The 20,432-nt window shown below is 38.7% G+C and overlaps 1 protein-coding gene across 2 annotated transcripts in view; it reads left to right on the forward strand.

Moving 5' to 3' along the window:
• mtnr1bb (melatonin receptor 1Bb) overlaps positions 1 to 11,059 on the forward strand; it is a 32,675-nt gene extending 21,616 nt beyond the window's left edge. Inside the window, exons 2-6 of one of the 2 annotated variants that reach the window (XM_070916769.1) lie at positions 3,524 to 3,642; positions 3,746 to 4,090; positions 4,701 to 5,092; positions 8,503 to 8,511; positions 10,942 to 11,059. In XM_070916769.1, coding sequence (XP_070772870.1) covers positions 3,524 to 3,642; positions 3,746 to 4,090; positions 4,701 to 5,092; positions 8,503 to 8,511; positions 10,942 to 11,002 — 926 coding nt within the window. In that variant the 3' untranslated portion in view covers positions 11,003 to 11,059. Of the gene's footprint in view, positions 1 to 3,523; positions 3,643 to 3,745; positions 4,091 to 4,700; positions 5,124 to 8,502; positions 8,512 to 10,941 lie in introns of those variants that run through there. The other variant, XM_070916770.1, reaches the window with a different exon arrangement.
• The last annotated feature ends 9,373 nt before the right edge of the window (positions 11,060 to 20,432 follow it).

The raw sequence follows: 20,432 nt of genomic DNA on the forward strand, positions 1-20,432 counted from the left end.
CATAACTGCACTCCTTCCATGTATTTTTCTGTTAAACAATGCTTGAACATAAACAATGAAACAGACACATTTATGCCTGAGCAAGAGCCTCACAACAGCTGTGCAGCTATATGGTAGTTTACATAATGCTTGTTGTTTCTCATGTAGTGTGATGCTATGGTGGTGAAGTGGAATAGCGGGTCATTTTATAGGCCAGACATTTCACAGTCCAGACATGGTGATGATTGCCTTTTGCAAAGAAAACATGGCTTTGACAGCTGTGTGATAATTGCCTGAATACTTTAAAGCTCCAAATATGCTGCACTGCTGTGTTGGAGGGGACTTGGTCCAATATGTAATTTGAAACTCTAATTCCCATAATTATCAGAAAAACCTTTATTCATTTCTCTGAACTTCCAGGTTTTGAGTTTTGAAGATAGGAGAATAACCTGACTAACTGAATTAATTAGAATTCAAATCACAAGAAATCATTTCTAGAATATATTTAACAACAATGTAACAATGTTTCATGTATTTTTCTTTCAGTGCCTTCCTTTGTACATTAACTGTGATTGCACGCTGGCTGATTCTTTCTTACAGACTCAAACATATAGACCATTTTTAAAGTTTTACTGTCTAATTTCAACACAGTGCCATAATGACCATAATTGAAATGATCTCATCCTCCTGGCAGGCTGCTCATTGCACAAAATCATTCAAAATAGGCCTCTATTACCAAGCACAGTTGTTGAATATAAAAATATAAATGTAATGCTTAATGAGCCAAAACCTGAGCCGTCATTTTTAACAAGGTCTATTATCCATGTAGTTGCTCAAATTGAGCAGCACATGAAGGCATATTTGTAATTAAATGAATATTTGCAAGTAAAAAAAATGCTGCAAGAACAGGAAGATCAGTCAGACGTGTGCAAGAATTGATATGTTTTATATGACCATTAACATAAAAAGATGAAGTATATGAGCAGTAGAGTTAATCTCACAAATATGAACATTTCTTCTAGTGTTTTGTTGTGCATATGGAAGGTGAAGTTTGAATCTCAACTTGCAGTCTCAAAACTCTTCCCTGTAAAGACGGCTGTAGCCTCAAGGTGAGTTAGAGCACAAGCAGTCTGATCTTGTTTCGCTCTCTGTTCATTGTATACCTTTGTGTGCATGTGCGCACAGGTTCGTGTCTCCCTCTACCTCCATGCATTATGTGTGTCTTTCTTCATTGCCTAATTTCTTTATTGAAGTGGGACACGCATGCCCACACACACACGGAGCAGTTAATAATGAATATTAATCCATCCAGACTGAAAAGATAATTTCTGCTATATCACATTTGAGGAGCCCTGTAATGAAAAGACTCATATTAAGGTTTTTTTTTAAAAAGATACAGAACGTCATCCCCCCTTTTCATTGGTCAGCATGTTCTTTCTCCCTGCTGCACACGTCCAATTTATATTCAAATACACTGGAAAGAATGAAGAGTATTGAATTATGACGTCTTATCAGACTATAATTAAAGATCCCATGGTGCATTTTCCATAACCCCTCATATATGTAATTGTCCACATTGAGACATTCTTCTTAGTAACATAACATAACATATTTTGTTGGTTGTGACTGAGGCATATATGCTGTTTTTAAAGTAATCTACTAAAAGACAGACAGAGCTGTAACTAGTGCCATCATTTGGTCTCAAGCTCAATTTGTCCCATACTTTAATACCAAATACCTGCAAAACTAATGACATTGTGCTTACAATTTTTTGTATTTTGTTATATATTTATGTTATCAGTGAAATTATCTTTTTTCAGAAGACCTTATCCGTTGAAGTGGGCCTGAGTTTGGTCATGACCAGTCAAATCCCATCTCCTCCTTTCTATCAGGAGCAGAGCGTTCTGTGCCATAGCACCTGACACTTTAATGATGGAGGAGAGGAGTCCAAAGTGATTTCTCCACAAAAAGAGGGAACTGGTGTCCTTGTACGGGAGGTGCTGAATTGCTGTCTCCACTTTGTGCATCACAGTGCCTAGTGACAGTTCTAGGTTGACAGCCAAACACCAAAGCCACATGTGCACATACTGTAGTTACAAAAAAGAAATGTGTAGAAGCTGCTTGGTATTGCTATAAATAAAGCTCCGGTGCACTTTGCACCATGCACTTTTGACATGGTTTGAGTAGATGGATTATAGATGGGGCAAGTATCCCTAATCCCACTGAGAGAGACAAACAGGAGGCCTCCCTCCTCTACCATCCCCACCACCATGGTCTGGGGTCCCTCCAGTACTTCAGGTCCTCCCTGAAGTACTTACACCTGTCAATGCTCTGCTCTATTATATCTGGGACTGCCTTTACAATAGCATCTATGTTGTTTCAAACAAACAAGACTGAAATATGGAAGAATCCTACACCTCCAAGTACAGCACCTACTGGCTGATCACAAACCTGAAAATGGTTCAATCAGAGACACATCTATCAAATGATTATTTGTGTCAAATGGTTATATAGTTAGATTTGGCAGAAGGGACTCTCAAAGAATCTGTGTGTATATGATTGCATGTTAGTCGTCAGCTGGTAGCCTGGGTAGCCAATGAATGAGCCGAATGCAACTACAGTGCTCCGTCTAAACAGAAACAATGCTTCATTTATGTGTTATACCAACTGGACTTTGTGAACCAGAGATTAGGCCTGGGATCAGCTAGATGAAAAAGGACCTGTATGCCCCAGTGTCGCAGGAGCTCAAGAGCTGTGTCCACAAGCTTGTCCCGCTACTCTGTCAAAACACAGCCACTCTGCCATTCCTGATAAAACTTTGTCAGGGGTGAGGCAACCGGCTGTGGGGCAGAGGCTAAGAAACCTTTGGTATGTAATCTCAGTCCTGGCCCCTGCCAACAATCTCACCAAGCTGCACATGCTGAGATAGGCTCAGAGTATATTGAAAATCGCCAGGTCCAGTATTTGCCCGATTAGGACAATACTCAGTATAAAACTTTGACTTATAAACTTTCAACGTACATTAGGTTATTGTCAGAGAAAGAATAACCGAATCAAGGAATGTGCAGCAATACACTTTTGAGTTTTGTTTTGAAGCAATTCGCAAAATGTGCAAGCAGTTAGCTACAAAGATATACCATTGTAGCAACAGGACAACAGTGAATACTGGAGGGAAACATAATATCAGCCTTAAAGAGCATGTAAACCGGAATATGAATTCAGTTGTTTTATATGCAAAACATGTGAGCACTTTAAATGTAATACCATCAAAAGTGGATAAATGCCACTCCTGCCTTCTGTCAGAATGAGCCGCCAGGGTTGAATGTACCTCTCCTGATTTGCTGAGCACGTGCAGGCAAATTCATTGTGCTGAGATGAGAAGATGAGGGGGCCAGACCATCAGGGCCACATAAGAGGGTGACTCCAGTGTTAATAGAAAAGAACAGTATAAATATGGTGTGTCCGACGTAATAAAATGTGATCTCACAATAGGAGAGCAAGTGTACCGTAAATATATCTAAGAGAACTGTGTCTTTCTCTCCAGGTAATGTGTTTGTGGTGAGTTTGGCATTTGCTGACCTCGTGGTAGCCTTCTACCCCTACCCCTTGGTCCTCTATGCTCTCTTCCATGATGGATGGGCACTGGGAAACACACAATGCATGGTAAGACCACATCAGTTACAGCATGTTCCAGTTTACTGCCAGCGCACTCACTCCCAACTCAGTCTGACACAAGCACTTTCTTTCTTTCTTTCTTTCTGTTCAGGTCAGTGGTTTCCTTATGGGGCTGAGTGTTATCGGCTCCATTTTCAACATCACTGGGATTGCAGTGAACAGATACTGCTACATCTGTCACTCATTCTCCTACAGTCGGCTGTACAGCTATCGCAACACTCTGCTGTTTGTTGCCTTAATTTGGGTGCTCACAATAGTGGCCATTATCCCCAATTTCTTTGTCGGTTCCCTGCGCTACGACCCGCGGGTCTACTCCTGCACCTTTGCCCAGAATGTCAGCAGTTCCTACACGGTGGCGGTCGTGGTGGTTCACTTCCTGGTTCCCATTGCAGTGGTTACCTTTTGTTATCTACGCATCTGGGTACTTGTGATTCAGGTCAGTCGTCTGCTTCCCTACATGGCTATTTATATCTTTACAGGCACACTGAATACCATAATAACACCAAATAAACCAATAAACCTGCCATCATCTGTAAATAACACAGGCACCCCTCGGGCCAAACAATAACAAGATCCATCAGCCTCCCAGGGTTCACCCACATTGGACCTGTAATGTAGAAAATGTGGTCATTCCAAGGTTTTGACATTTTGACCTTTAATTATTGACCCTTGGACAAGTCAGTGTGATTTTTTAAATGCCAAAATACACTGACAAAAGACATCATCCCATCATTGAAATCCCTTTTGCCATGTAACATTTGAGTTGAGCATTTTGATCTTTAATTATCAGTAAGTGTGGATTTAAAACAATCTCTGAACACTGTAAAAAGACTTGGCAAAGCCGGCGCCTGTGATTTCTGCTGAGATATCGAGTTTGACAGGCAGATAGATGGACGAGATCCCTGGAGTGGTTGCACGCGTGGTTGTCACTGTATGTGTGAGTTTCTGTCTAGTTTTAAGTGTCTGTAGAGAGGCGGAGAGAAACAGTAGCCTTCTGGCATCATTTACAGTCTAATTCCCATCTTATGTGTTTTCATCATGTCCAGGTGCGACGCAAAGTGAAGACAGAGGAGAGCCCTCGCCTCAGACCAAGTGACTTGCGGAATTTCATCACCATGTTCGTGGTCTTTGTGCTGTTTGCCATCTGCTGGGCTCCACTTAACCTGATTGGCTTGGCAGTGGCCATAGATCCGTCCCGTGTGGCTCCCCGTATCCCCGAGTGGCTTTTTGTGGTCAGCTACTTCATGGCCTACTTCAACAGCTGTCTGAATGCCATCATCTATGGCTTGCTCAACAGGAATTTCAGGAACGAGTACAAACGCATTGTCACCTCTGTGTGGGTGACTCGGCTTTTTGTGACAGAGACTTCACGAGCCGCCACGGACGGCAGGAGCATGAGGAGCAAGCAGTCGCCGCCTCCACCGCTCAACAACAACGAGTCGGTCAGAGATCGCACAAACAAAGAATGAAATCTGGATCCTTGAGTCTGTTAAATGTTTTTATGTGACATTCAGAAGGTTGTGCAGCTAAAGAGTATCAAGTAGCAGATGAAACTGGAATGCATGGCTTGGTTTTCTATTGGCTGACAACGATCAGAAAAGGTGGACATGTTCAAATTATTCTGAGTAAAGTTATAAAGAATGATGTTATTAATAATATACAGTAATGAGGACGAGTCTCTTCTGTGATTCTCAACCATTAAGTATTAACAGAGCAAACATCTTAGAGGGAGAACCGAGCTATGCATTGCAGTTTCATTTTGCTCTTACTCTAAAAACAATCTGAATGGTACATTAATATTTCATAACAAATGTAATATCCTTTAATGTCTGCTTCTGTAGACTGACTCTTAAGACATATTTCACAAAACTGACTGACCACTGGTAAACATGCACCTCTCCTTAGTAACTTCAAAAGCCTCAAATAGTACAACTCGCCTCAACTGACTGCCAGATTAGTAGAAGAGGAGATAATGTCAGTCTGTCTTTATTGTATAATATCAGTCTGATAGGAGCTTGACATGGTGACAGTAATGGGGTCAGAATTGCACACTATACCTAAATGTGGCAGTATAGCATATACTTCATGCTGCCTGGTCTGACCTTCTTGCACTGCAAAGAAGAAACAAATACTTAGTAATAAACATAATACATTAATTCAGGAAATTAAGTCACTGACAACGACACAAAGCAAGTCATGAGCAAAACTGGCACCAAAGCAAACCAAGACGGCCCAAAACAACATGCATGCGATGTGATGTAGCAGGTGGAGGACGCCTACATATCTACTATTGCTGCTGTATCCATCATTCTGCTTTTCACCCATGCGTCTCAGCTGCTGCAGCTTGACCATTATGTAACTTTACCGATACCCATTTATAATATCACTGTATGTCACTGTATGCAGCCTACTGCATGTCAAGCCACCCTTGATATTGTCTTTTAAATGTATAAAAAAAAAAGTCCTACAATGAGCAAAAACAATGTGAGAAAAAATAAGCAGCCTATTTCCTGGAAGGCTAAATGTTGATTTCATATTGCACCAGTGAAGTTATTCCTTCAAAGGTTTCTTCCCCCCAAATATTCCATTTATTTTACCATTTAGAAAACATTCTGCACTTAACAGTTTAATGTCAAAAATCATGGTATCATGATATCATAGTCAATAGTCAATAGTCAATTGAATAATGTTGTCGCTTAGTTTCCTAACTTTATGCTATGGGGGTTTGATATGAGTTTATACAGAACACAAAAACTATTTCAACATTCAGTGTACTGTAAAACTCTTTGCAGATGTTTCATCACAATACATGTAAATATACACATATGTAGCTTTTAGGGTTACGCTTTCAAAAACACAATATATAAAATACAATATATAAAGAATATATGAAAATATTTAAGGCTACCCAGACAAGGAAACAAAATAAATATTAATTCACTGTAAACCTGCAACGGGGGGCACAATTTGATTTAGAAAACACTAGTGGAAGAAAGTAACTAAGTACATTTACAAGTGCAAGTGATGTACTTAAGTACAATTTTGAGGTACTTGTACTTTACTTGAGTATTGAAGTTTTCTGCTACTAATTCACAAGCTACTCAGCAGTATATAAAGTAGTTAAAATTACAGTCTTTACCAGCTGCAACATTCAAGTGATGTACACATGAATGCAGCAATAATTATAATCCAACAATATAATATTCTGAAATGGACCATTCTACATAATGAGTGTTCTTACTTTTGGTACTTTAAGTATATTTTGATGTGGATACTTTTGTACTTTTACTTGAGTGAAGATCTTCCACCCACAGTGCAGGACAGTATGACAGTCAGACTTCACACAGGGAGAGCACAACTCCATACACTGATGTCAACGTATTAACAAAATGGCAATGCAATAAGTTGTTCACCTTCACCAAATAGCCAAGTGCAACAGCATGGACGATTCTTTATGCACAATAACACTTTGCTATGCAATTCGAAACACAGCGGATGTCAACGATCCAAGACATCCAACATCAGCTGCATCTCAACATCATATCCAGTTAAAACTGAGACAGTCCCTCACCTTAGTGCATCCATATTCATACATCCAAGATGTCTCACCAATTTACTGTAAATGATCATGCTCTCCAGGCCTCACAATAACAAAAAGGACTAAGACACATAACATGTTCAGGGTGTTCTCCTGCCTTCTATGTCAGAAAAAAAGAAGTGGATAAATACATTTACTGAAATGTGCAGCAAGCAATATAGAAAGAGCCCAGGTTCCTCTGCCTCCTACATCATATGCAGTATGTGGTAGTCTTATGCAGTGCCGATTCTTATTCTTCATTTTGAAATACTTATGCAAAATTTTAGCTTTTCATTTCATAGTTAATTTATTTTCTAATAAAAAAAAAAATCTTGATTCACCAGGGACACATTTTGATGCTTTCACTGTGGAAAAACAAACAAAAATAAAAAAAAGAGCACATTGGGGGATGTGTCAGGAGTTGTACTGTCACTTGGTCATGTTTAATTTGACAGAAGAGTGACATTTGTTGCCTCTTAACTGTACAGTGCTTCGAAAGATGTAGATTGTTGAGAAGGTACAGCTCATATCTGTATTCCCATCTCAGGGTGCCTACCAAACATTTCGTTGTGTTACACAGTTGTTCCGAAACACTTGCAGTTTATTAGCTGCCATATAAGGGAGTCTGAAGACATTTCAAAGGGATATTTTGTAAATTAGTGTCAGTGTGGTTTTTAACTGTGGTGTATCGTTATTGGCGATGTATTCAAAATGTGTTTTCTTTTATATATATATCTGAAGCTCAATAACCCCATACAATTAACAGTTTTATCGGCTAATGCTTAACCTATCTTTCCATTAACTTTACTACAATTGCAAAGTGCATCTAAAACAACCTCTTGCTTAATTGGCATGTACATTGCATCACTACAAACATTTGTTTTTCAGTGTTGAGTGATGGAATCAACTTCTAATTGCACAAATCAAATGTCCAAGAATGGCAAAAGAAACAGAGTTTTTTTCTCATTTACATTCAGCTTGCAACACATTTGTGTGTTTGTATACAGGGTAACAATGTGCAAAGCCATAGATCAAGAATGGTAACAGATGCAAAGCTCAAAGTCGTACTATAAATATTCATAGGACAGGACAGATGCGAGAGCGTTGCAAGCAGAGAATTTGGAAGCAAACAATTGTAGTGCAGAGGAGGTTAGAAACCTGGGTATATTAGGTTTTTGTTGAAGAGACAGGATTTAGATAAATATAGGGAGTGACTATGCTGTCCTGACAACAGAGGTGAGAAGGTCATTCCACCATTAGGGAAGCAGGAGTGCTGTCCAGCTCGCTGTAGGGAAGGAAGAGCTGAACAAAAACTTCAAAAGAGTGATTGTGATTGTTATGGTTCAGAGAAAACTAATGCTCAAACATCTGGAGAGCATTTTAGATGCACTGGGAGGGAAGCAGAGACTTCAATTTAAACCAAAGAAATGGGCATACTGAAGGGGTTAGGTGTACATACACTTGCTGGGGGAAATCTTTAAAACACCTTGGGTCCTTTAAGGTCTTTTTTTCTTTCAAAAGTACTGCCTTACAGTTAATACAAAAGTGTCAAATTTTAAATATTATGGCAAGTGCCATATTTTATATTAAAAACAAACCCATTCAGCGAACCCAGTTTGTCTCCATACTGCTTTTTTTATGTATTCAGGACAGTCGTCTATAAAAAGTTTCCTCTGCAGCGTCGCGCTGACGTTCACATGCAGGCCTCAGGCAGGAGACTCAATTGCTGAAACAGAAGAACAAATATGATCCTTTTCCCCTTTGTGTTTTCTTTCTATATACCCTACAGCAAAATGATGTAACCATGTTCATTTACGTTCCCTATTCTCACCGTCTGCACCCTTACTTTACGCCTTTTTCTCCATGCAACCAAATATGACACCTTGCTTGCCAGCTTAAAATGCTGTTTACTGTCACACGCAGCCCAACCTCACAGCTTTAGTTTTTACAACTAACCACTCTGCTGCGATTTCTCACTGGGCTTTAACACTGTCCAATATGGTAATTATTTAGTCCTCCAAATCCCATGGTGAATCTTGTTTTCAAAGCTTGCAGTATTAAAATGCTTTTCCACAAAACTATTCATTTTATTGACTGAAATAAAAAAAAGCAGAGTGTTAAGTTACAGGTGTGCTGGTGCTATGTGTGATCATAGAGGCATTTTAAGTTCTCAAAATACTGTGAACCTATGGTTATTTTTTTATTTTAAGTGTGAACTGAACGAGCAACTTATATATTAATGGTGTAAATACAAACTTGCCTTCGAAATAAACACACAAGGAAAGTAAGCAGTGAAGGTTATCACAATGTTTTTCATTGGAAGATGAAAGCTGAGTTCAATGCGCTACTAATCCTTTTGAGTGCTGCACTGAATGAGGCGACACACTCTCAAATTTCTGCATTATGCCGTTGGAGTCCCTCTTGCGCCCTCCACAATGTCCGTGCACAATATTCACGCAGGGTCGACATTTTCCTAAAAGAGGCATTTCCCTTCAGTTTCTGACTTTTCATTTCTACCATGTGATCTGTGTAGCATGAGTCAAGCAGCCACTTTGCCTTTGAAAAGGCTTGTATTCGATAGCTACTATAAACACAGTCGGTGTTGACTTATTTTACCGGATGGGCTTTGTAATTACAGGTCCAAATCATAGAAAGTCAGAATTTAATACTATTTTCAAGTGAACTGGGGTGGCATGAAGACACTACGACAAATCAAGTTCACATACAGTGATGTGCTAATCAAGGCTGTTGCTCATCAAGGCTATAGAATGATTTAAAATACAACCTAGCTTCTTGATCAGTGTTTCTGCCTGCTCTTGAGAAACGTGGCAACCTCGTAAGCAGGTATAAGCGATCATTTAAATATTCTCCTCTGCACCAACTCTGAGCTACAGCCTGCATGGCACAACTCAGACTAGAAGAATCTTGCCTCATATTGTTTCTATAGGCTGAGGGATGTGGGCACATGATTTACATGTGGCAGCACTGAAGCCTCGCTGTTCCCTTCCTTTATTTTCATCTGGACATACTCACTACACAGCGTGCAGTTAATGGGTTATATAACAGCATGACAACATCAGCTCACAGCTAAAGACAGAAAAGGATGTAACACTGATCAAATTATGCGCCAGGTACCCTCACTGAGATGAAAACAAAAGGATATGCCTTGGGAACATAATTGAATGCACTTCCATGGAACTGTCATGGGATGACAAACCACAGAAAAGGTGAAACTTAGTTGTGTGTGCACCTCCTTTAGTGTTTACAAACAGGAAACCAATCTACACGTTTAAAACTGTGACTATGAAAACATTAATGAAACAGCTATTAAAACGTTTGCAAATCCTTTTTACCTGATAAATATTTACACGCAGCGGCCATTTAATTGGCTGCAGCTCATTAGACGTAGGCAGGATCTGTGTTTGCCCGGAGCAAATGTTGCACAGGAATTTATGTTCATGCTGTAACGTTTTCTTACTTTTTTTGGTGTAAAGACGTACCAGGTTAAACAAGACAATTAAAAATGTCTCTTTAGAACATGAGCGAGGTTGGAAATCGGTGACTGAACTTCAGCATTTCAGGCATTTAGCCAGTCGACTTCTTGTGTGATAAATGTCTTCTGTTCCAGAGGCTGTGTGTGAAGGTGCATGCTTGTCTGATGACTTATTTATGACTGATGATCACTGACAAGAATTCACTAACAGGTGCAGGTGGCGATGCCCAGAGGATGGTCTGAGTAACATGAACCAAAGGGAAATCAGTGGAATGTAATGGAATTTGAAATTTCACACTCAAAACGGCTTGGTTGTGACACTGAGTCTCATTAAAATGAACTGTGTGTAAAAAGATATGCATTATGTGTACAGTTCTACTGAAACACGATGTTATGGAAAATAAAATATTAATATATCATACTTTTGTGATATTTGCTCAATGCATTTGTGAAATCAGCATGCTCAAAAAGCTTAACCTTTGGTTCTCTCTTTTCCAACGTTGTGTTTCATATTTCATATCATAAGTGGATAAAAGGTTTTCTTAAAAGCCCAAATTCACAAAAAAACAACACATTTCTCATCGTAGACCAGAATGCCAGACTTTTTAAGAGTGTTTTGAAAGTTTCCTGCAGATGAAGTACCCTCATAAGGCTCAGAATTAGGTTGAATTAGAGCTTTTGCCAGCTAGTGGTGCATGCGTTGAACTCCCTGATGCCATCCAGCCCCGCTGCCTTGCACTTTCCAACTCTTCTTTTAAACGGTTAGGAGAGATGGATAGATAGTTTGAAGGGAAAGCATATTGCTGCCCTTAATTGGGGACAAGGTGAGGATGTAAATGGGGTAAGCAGCTTGTGGAATTAAAGTTATGTTGGGTTACTTTAGACATGCTAACTGCACTTGTGGAAATAAATTTAGAATTTTGTTTATCCATAAAGGATAGTGTTTTTAGCAGTTTCTTACATGATAGCAGCTACTTACGCTGATTAGTCTAGTTAGTTTTTGTGTTTATTCATTTACACAATAAACATAATGCCTTGTTCCCCCATCACTCCACTGAGCGTGTGTGAGAGGCAAGAATTGAGAGACGGAATAAGGCTTTGGGAAAAGTAAACGCAGATTAGACAGCAGGACATGGACAAGTGGCTGGAGGTAATCCAGCACGAGAGGCAAGGATTATGATTGAGAAAGGAGGGTGTGGTTAAAAGAAATGACTGCTTGCTCATGATGAAGAAATTGCAGGGGGTGATATCCAGATGGTGGTCTTGACCAATCAAACTCAATACGTACATCACTGCTGTGATAAGACGTTAGAGGGAAAGACAACCAGTCGCTTCAAGAGAATAAATTCAACAAGTACACAGGGTATATTTTCTGTGTGATAACTAATTTCTAGTTGATGCCTCTGTCTCCCAACAGTCTAGCAATTTTCATATCAAGGCTCAACTGGCGGAGTGTGTTTGCCTTTAATAACACTGATTGACATTTCATGTGTAAAAGGGGACTTTAATTGCACCTAATGCACAGATTAACTAAAATAATCCATTCATTTTGTTAATCCGTGTTATATTTTCACCCAGAAACAATATTATACAATTTCATTTCTCTTCAAAGCAGAGATTAGAGGGCACTCTTTTATTAAATTACATGGATTCACTTAATGTATCATAGTCATGGATATCATGAGGTAAATACTTTATGGATCTTTATTTAGAAAGTTTGAATTGCTTTTAATTGAGGAAGCTTCCTAAGGCATTCATTTGTGTCAGAGACACCAGTTATACGTACAGTAAGATGGAGAGAAAATGCCCCACTTCTGAAATTTAGAAAACATGTGATCTAAACCAGCATGCCCCTTTGACACTTGGACCTCTTCACATTTAAAACAGAGACAACATGCCAGATACTCCCCTGCTGAGCAGGACTCAGCAGGCTTTTAGAGAGGAATGGGATCAAAGGATTCATGCTATTTTGTATTTTGAAATAATACATTTATGTGTAAACTGATGTCTAAAAACTCTCTGCCATTATTTTCTATTTTCTGTGATTAAGTAAGAAGGAAAATGGTCAGAATTATTCTTATTACACTAATGACACCTGATATATGATATGGTTGACTTTGATCTAAATGAAATCAGTATTGTGAAACTCTGTTTAATTAACCCTTAACATTCAGTTTTCCCTTTTTATTACTTTAAGCTTGGAAAAATAATCAAATTCCACACTGTCTGACAGTAAATATATTTATCCTTATATTTATTCTCTATCAGCTTGTTCCAGCTCTTCATTGAACCTGTATGATGTTTACACTGAGTGAAATATTCAAACGCAAGGCTCCATGTTTTTCATGACTACATCGTTCCACCAAATGGAAAATCAAACATTTTAGTCTGACAGTAGTATCTTTGGGAACTTGTGGACCTCTGCTAGAATTTTAAACTAAGTTTCTTGTGTTGCAACAATGTTTAGCTGCACAGCATGAGTTTGCAATGACGTCCCACCAGTGAGCCGCAGCTTGTTTAATAGGTCTGAGCTTGAACAATGAAAAGTGGACTGTAAAGTTCATATATAGTTTAAGAGGTATGACCTTTTCTTCACACCAGCAAAAGATGACTACAATGACTGTATTTCTTTTGGAGGAATGACTTGTCTTTGAGAGAGCTGCCTTTCAGACAATGCTCGATTGTTGACTTTGTAAGACTTAAATATTTTCCAAGAGCCAGACTTGTTTCACAAGCATGGCAAACAGAAAAACACGAGTCTGAACTGGCTTATCTGTATTGCAGCTATTGTCCTGCCGCCAACAAGCTCCTCTTCTGCTGCTCAAGAGCAGCAATCACGGCCGCATCATCGCTCCACTTCAAACACTCTCATTCACTGTACTGTGCAGCTGGTAGGAGTACGCTGAGTAGCTGCTACAGGAGTCGGCTGTCTGCTCTTCGCTGAGGACCAAAAGGAGCCTGGAGACTGGCGATAGAGACCTCCAGCGTGATTCCCTGTGGTTGTCATGACAACAGATGCTGCAGACACCAGCCCTGCCCTGTCACAAAATCAACAGCCCTAAACAAACCAAAACTGTACAGCAGCCGACCTTTCTTGCTCCTCAGCGGTGAACATTCGGTATTCCAGTTTTCACTTTCTTTTCAAACTCTTTTATCACAGCAATACTGCTCAAGGTCAGTGGTCTCCGCTGCCATCCAGTACCATCCTACCAAAACAATATTACTGCTGCACTGCTGTCTCTGTAAATTGATTTTGTATATTGTATTGTATTAATCACTGAAATGTCCTTTTCCATTGTATCATTAACTGCACTTAATATAATAATTGCAGAGATGCTTAAAGAATGATGAAATTAATTTATTGACATAGCACACAACAGGAAGGTTGAATAAAGTGAAAAGAGTGATGCCGCGATGTCTATTTGGGACTTTTTTATGATTGTTCCCACACTAAATATAATTTCTATCAAGATCATTAGATCAGAATAAACTAACTTGTATCCACCATTAAACAGTCTCATTCTTCTCATATGTTTAAGTTATAGTGTGTATGGCGGCAGAGTGATAATTGCCGTTGGTGTCTGCCTTTTCCCCGTGTCTGTGTGGGTTTCCACTCGGCGCACCATTTCCCTCTCACAGTCTGGTGAAATGGGAGCTCTAAATTATAGGTGTGATTGTGTGTGTGATTGTGCTTGTCTGTGATTGACTGGAAACCATCCACACAATGGTTGAGAGATGGTGCACACCCTTGCCCAATCGTGATAGGCTTCAGCCTCGTGTAGCCCTGACCATGAAAAGGACAAGAGGTTTTTGAAATGGATGAATGGGAGTTGTGTATGAAGACAAAACACTTCAATTACTGTCCAAATCACAACCATATAGATGCTCTCCTACCTCTCACACAATACATAAAGAGTTAAGAGTTTAAATTTCCATAATGCACTACACGATCATAGCTAAAACAATTATAAATTAATTAATAAATTAAACTAAGAGACTCACTCCACTAAATTTTGTTCCCAATATGAATTTCTTCCCTGCCCACATACAGCTTTGTTTCTAGGATTTCCAGCATCAGTACTTCTACTTTACACTTTCTATCTGCTGCAAGATGAAAATTTGTCTCTTCAAGAATCAAATCACAGCAGCCCCTCTCTCCTTGAATCACCTCCTCACCACCTCTCCACCCCTAAATTCTCCTCTCCTACTTCGAATATGCGAAGATAATAAGTGAAGAAAGTCATTTCTGTCTGTCTCCTCTGTTTTACTTTCTATATTCTAGCATTTTTGTACTGTACATGATTCTTCCTAAGGTCACAGGAATATTTTGTTGCATCGATCACCATCTAGTACCATGGCTCGGATGCAAGCACAGTTACATTACTGTATTTAGGTGTGACTTAATTTAACAGGTAAAAACAACAACTTGGACATTTTTGTGTACTATACACACACAAACTCATTATCTATAACAGTGTAGCTTGATGTAATCTCTAGCAAGTGTGGGTTGCTCTTACTCAAATATTAATCGTTTCATAGACTTTTAGTGGCTATGCGTTATTATATTACCTTAATTCATAAAGATAAAATGTCAACAGCAGCCTATATTAACAAGCTACTGTATGTTATAACAAATATGCTAGTATGAGTGAGTGATGATGTATTTGCCAACATGTGAAACGTTTATTAATGTATCTATTTAACAAGTTATTAGAATGAAGTATGGATAAGCGCTTCGTTACCAGTGAACTCAATAAGGAGAGTTTGTGTGTGTTTTTAGGCCCAGATGATCAACTCTATCTTAAATAGAAATAGGCAGTGAGCACATAATTGGATGGGCAGGTTTTAATTTAGACCCTGCCCTTTTTGTCCTCGGTGCCCTTTTTAGATTGAACACCAAGATGAAGTTTTTCCAGCAGTAAGTCTGAAGGGCATTCAGTGTCAAATCTGATGCACATGACTTAGCTCTTTTCAGCAGCTTACGCTGGTCACACTGAAATACATAATTTTGTCTGAGGATTTTTTAATTCATCATTATGTCAAAATGTCAATAAAGAGTCTTCTACTTCCATTTTAGTAGTCTTTTGTACCTGAGATGCTTTTGAAATGACTTTTAGAGTCAGAATCTTTTCCTTTTTCCATCACTCTCTCCGCCTTCCCCTTTCTCTGTTACCCTGTAACAGTACTTTCTCACAAAGGACATAAAGAGAAGAGTTTATGTGCGAGCTCTGACCCAGCAGTCTGGCATAATTTAGCTTGTAAGTGATAACATTACCGCTGCAGCAGTGGTTAGTTTTTGGCTGCAGAGTATCCACTATACAGCATACAAAAGCAGTGAGAGCCATTGAATGTAAAGAATATATGTCATATAAACTGAACATAACAAAAAAGAAACATTAATAATGTGAAAAAATGTAGTGTTTTGCCTCAACTTCCAAATTTCTGTTTCATTGTGCCTCAAAACGATCTGTTTTTGTAATCATGTATGATTGTAAATATTAATATGTGTTATCACATTTGATAATAACTACTTCGATTAAAATGTCTGTCTGAAATGTATATGAATTATGTGTATTGATTAGCACACAGCAGATAATTAATGTCAATGGCTTTGCAAAATCTTGATAGTTTATTTGTTAATTGGTACTAATTCATAAAGTAGGCAATATGTTTAGTTAACTATAGTTAATGTAACTGTTACATAATAACTTTTGAAGTGTTATTTTCAGGGTAAATTATTACAATCTCTAAATGATTGCTGCTGTTTCTTACCGTCTATTAATGCCATTTATTCACAAAGTATGAACAAAGTGAATAGCAATTATGCCATCATTATTTTTCTATTTGCTGTGCAGGCATGCTGAGTGCCAGTGGGATGTATGTAGATCTATGAGACAATCTTGACGTCTGAGGAGGCAGCATTTGAAAATACTTGTGAAGCAGATAATGGATTTCTCTTCATTTTGTTTGTATCACAGATGAACTGTGAGACTCTTGATGCATTTCAATTTCAAAACATGACTGAAGTTCCCACAATGTTCACATTTTATGAAACTGTTTGGAAATGGCATACAGTCAGAGTAACAAAACTGTATTTCATGGTGCTTTACAGATAAATGTAGTTTGGTTAATAGGCAATTTCCTGAATGCATTTGAGGCGGTGTTCACATGCTGAACACTCACTGCGCTGATTGGCAGGCAGTCCCAGCTCTCCTGATCCAAATCTGCTCAGCAGAGGCAGTCCAGAAGGTGTCTCAGTTGCCTGACTGGAAGGATTAAAGACAACATCAAACAGTAATCTGAGATCTGTTCATTACAGCCCCTCTGATAAAATGGAAATATGGATGTGAGTTATACAAGTTGAACAGAGGGAGAGAGCTTCTGAAAACTGTTGATGCAGTTTAATGGCGCAGACACAATGAAAATCGTTGAGTAGCATTAAATGACCTGAATCGTAAAGTGTTCAGATCATCAAGTAAACTTAAGCAAACAATCATATATCCTCACAATGCAGTTCAATTCTTGATTACATGACAATCTGAACAGATGATAATGACAATATGACGTGTCCATCAAAAGTTCAATTCAGTTTAATTCCACTGTTTTTATAGTCAGTTCAGTGAATACAATGAAAAAATCCATTCTGCTATTGACAAAAGCTATCAATAACTCACTGCTCATTGCACTCTCTGCAATACTTTCCACAAATTATTAGCTTCAATATCTATGTACAGAATATGTTCCATGTTACCTCACCTTGCCTCCTGTGCAGAACATCATAATGCTTAGGTGTTAATCAAATGTTTAGGCCTGTAGCGTTTCTTAATGACACCTGTCTTCATATAACGTAGGTAAATGAAAGTGTTAATCATCTAAATCATCTTGTGGGTCTACAGAATGTGTGATAATGACATTGTTATGAGCTATATCAGTCATTACTTCATATTGTAAATATAGATATCAATTTAAGTTTCATATTGTAAAGGCATTATACGCTGCTGCTAAAGGACACTGATTTGTTTAGATAATTGCAGTGGTACGTGCTACATGTCAGTCTGCTTTCCACTTTAACAGTAATGATAGCACTTCATTACATTTCTCACGTTTTTTTTCTTGCTCTAGCTCAGTCCTCCACTTCTCTCCCTGTCTTGCCATTTGATTAAAGTTGTCCTTGGCTGTGTGGCTTTATAACACATAAATCATTAACAGATTAATGCAAATTACATGCACAAATGAATAATGTTAGGTGTGTCACATTTGTCTTTCCTGAATACGAACAGATTTTGTACATTTGTCATTTTGTGCATGAAATGTTTTCTTAGTTTACCATTTTATTTGACAATGAACATGTTAACAGGAAATGCTAACTACATTACGGTGTACGATATGTTCTGCTACAGGGATATGCCAGAAAAATAAAGACTTGTATTTTACACTGAAATTTTAGTAATACAGAAGTAATTTTTCACTTCCATCCACCTTTTTCAAGTGTTTCATCAGTAGGGATGGGAATGGAGAACCTGCTCCAATTGAGAACTGGTTCCAAATTGTCCGATCCATAAAGAATCGGACTGATAAGCAGAATCAATAATGGCATTGGTATCAATAAAATCTTATCAATTCTCATCCCTATTTATCAGTAGAGTTCAAATCCACTGAATGTATCTGTGTCATGCTGAATTTCAATGACCTCCCAGTCATCCATATTGTACTCTACATTCATGTCTTCAGACTCTCTTTAATGGTTGGCCTTTGTTGAGTCTTCTTCCGCTGGTTCATAGCCATTTTCATAGTATTTGCTGGTGGTTGATGAGCACAAAGAAAAGGTCTGATTGAGCATGTGTTTCGTGGAGGCCTGATAGCCATACAGGTCCACCGTAAATGGACGTCTGGACAATGTTGAACCTAGTTTCTTGTTGATTACGTGGATAACACCAATCCTTGATGGTGGATTGATTACTAAGTGTTGATCTGTAATATTTCTTGGCCATGTATTAATGCTATGTTGATTGGTTTGTGAATAATCTGAGCCATGCTTTCTGACTGCAATATGGGAGACTGTAATTTCACTGAGGGGCTGGTGGCCATGTGATGGTGTTCCAGCTCAGTAATCACATTTACTTGAGTTTTCTCACTGGTTTGCTCTGGCAGAAAAGAGGCGGGTCCAGTTATAAGCAAGTTAAAAAATGAGGTGTGCCCCATTGCTTAATTGGCTTTCCTATCAGAAAAGACTTACGGCTTCAAGTTTGGTTGACTGGCTCAAAGAGGAGGAGGGACAAGCTGCTTAACTGGTTAGCCAGAAAACTGGTTAACTGATTCAGAAAGGAGGTCAGGCCAGCTGTCTGATTAGACACTCATGTCGGGCCTTCCACAGGCAGCAATGTAGTGCCTGGACAGAGTTTGGACCTGGCCGCTCTACATCACAAGTGAACACCAGCCAATTACCAAAACTGATAGGCACATAACAGTGGACAATCAATCTGATGAGAACACACTCTGCAGTCCAATGGCCAAATGGATAAGAATAAAAATACAAAAAATTCTGGTTCACTTCCCTCAGTTCAGTTTTCTCTCCTGAAGGTCTTTACAAAGCTCTGCACATGTTCAATAGATACACTGATGTTGCCTCTTAATTGGTGTGCAAGAAATGTGTGCTCATGAGTGTCCTCACATAACTTGTAGATGTCTTGAAGCATTGTGTCCTCAGCTGGCTTTTCCTCATGTGGCCATGTTTACCCCGCAAACAGTCTGTGGTTTATTGTCTGGGGTTCTCCTGAAGAGACTCATCCCCTTACATCCTATGTTTCTCTTCGCCTTACTAGGATTACTACTTTCTGTAAAAGAGTATTGTATCCTCTTAGTCACTGGGGACAGATCATATGCTGTGCTTTGTACTCCTGCCATGATAATGCATTAAAGGATGCTTCTGCTAGACTTCACAAGCTCTTATACTTTATTCTATTTAACAACAGGGAAGTACATTTAAGACAGCAAAAATAGGTTTTCCAGTCGGGCTGCCATAACACATGTGCATTAATTTAATAATTCTTTGGCTGAGTCTGACCACATGCACTTTTGTCCATTCAACCTACAGAGAAACAAGAGCTAGATGTCATAAAGGCGAGTAAGTGTATTGTTTCCAGGAAAAAAAAGAGTGCAGAGATTCAGTACAAGTGGAAAGATTTTGTTCTATTGTACACAAAAATAATAGTAATGGATAAATTGTTGAATGTCCAGCTTCTGCCACTCCAATTGGTAGCAGTGCAAATACAAATCTGACCAAAGCAACCCAAACATTGACGATTCAATTGTATAAAAAAATATTTGGAGCATGACGGACGGTATTAGTATGTCAGACAAAAAAGGTTGGTAACTGTCTTAGTCTGTTGGTGGCTTTTAAATATGTAATGGTTGAAATATATGACAATTCATCCTTTTTAAATGATTAAGTGATTCTCATGAAATTTCCTCTTGGTTTTACATCCATTTCTTTTATAATGGATGCGTATGGCAAAAAACGTTTTTGAGTATCCCAGGGCGACACATGACCTGCAGCTCTGACAACACACACAATACCCTATTTCAGAAGGATTGTTAGTAATGCAACATTACTGAATGGTAACCTTAAAAAGTAAAGTAGTATATAGCCCTAAACTACTGAGCACTGAATTTGGGAATGAACCATTAGTTACATTAAAATAACAATAA

This window comes from Enoplosus armatus, chromosome 13, assembly GCF_043641665.1.
Source record: "Enoplosus armatus isolate fEnoArm2 chromosome 13, fEnoArm2.hap1, whole genome shotgun sequence".
Taxonomy (NCBI): Eukaryota; Metazoa; Chordata; class Actinopteri; order Centrarchiformes; family Enoplosidae; genus Enoplosus; species Enoplosus armatus.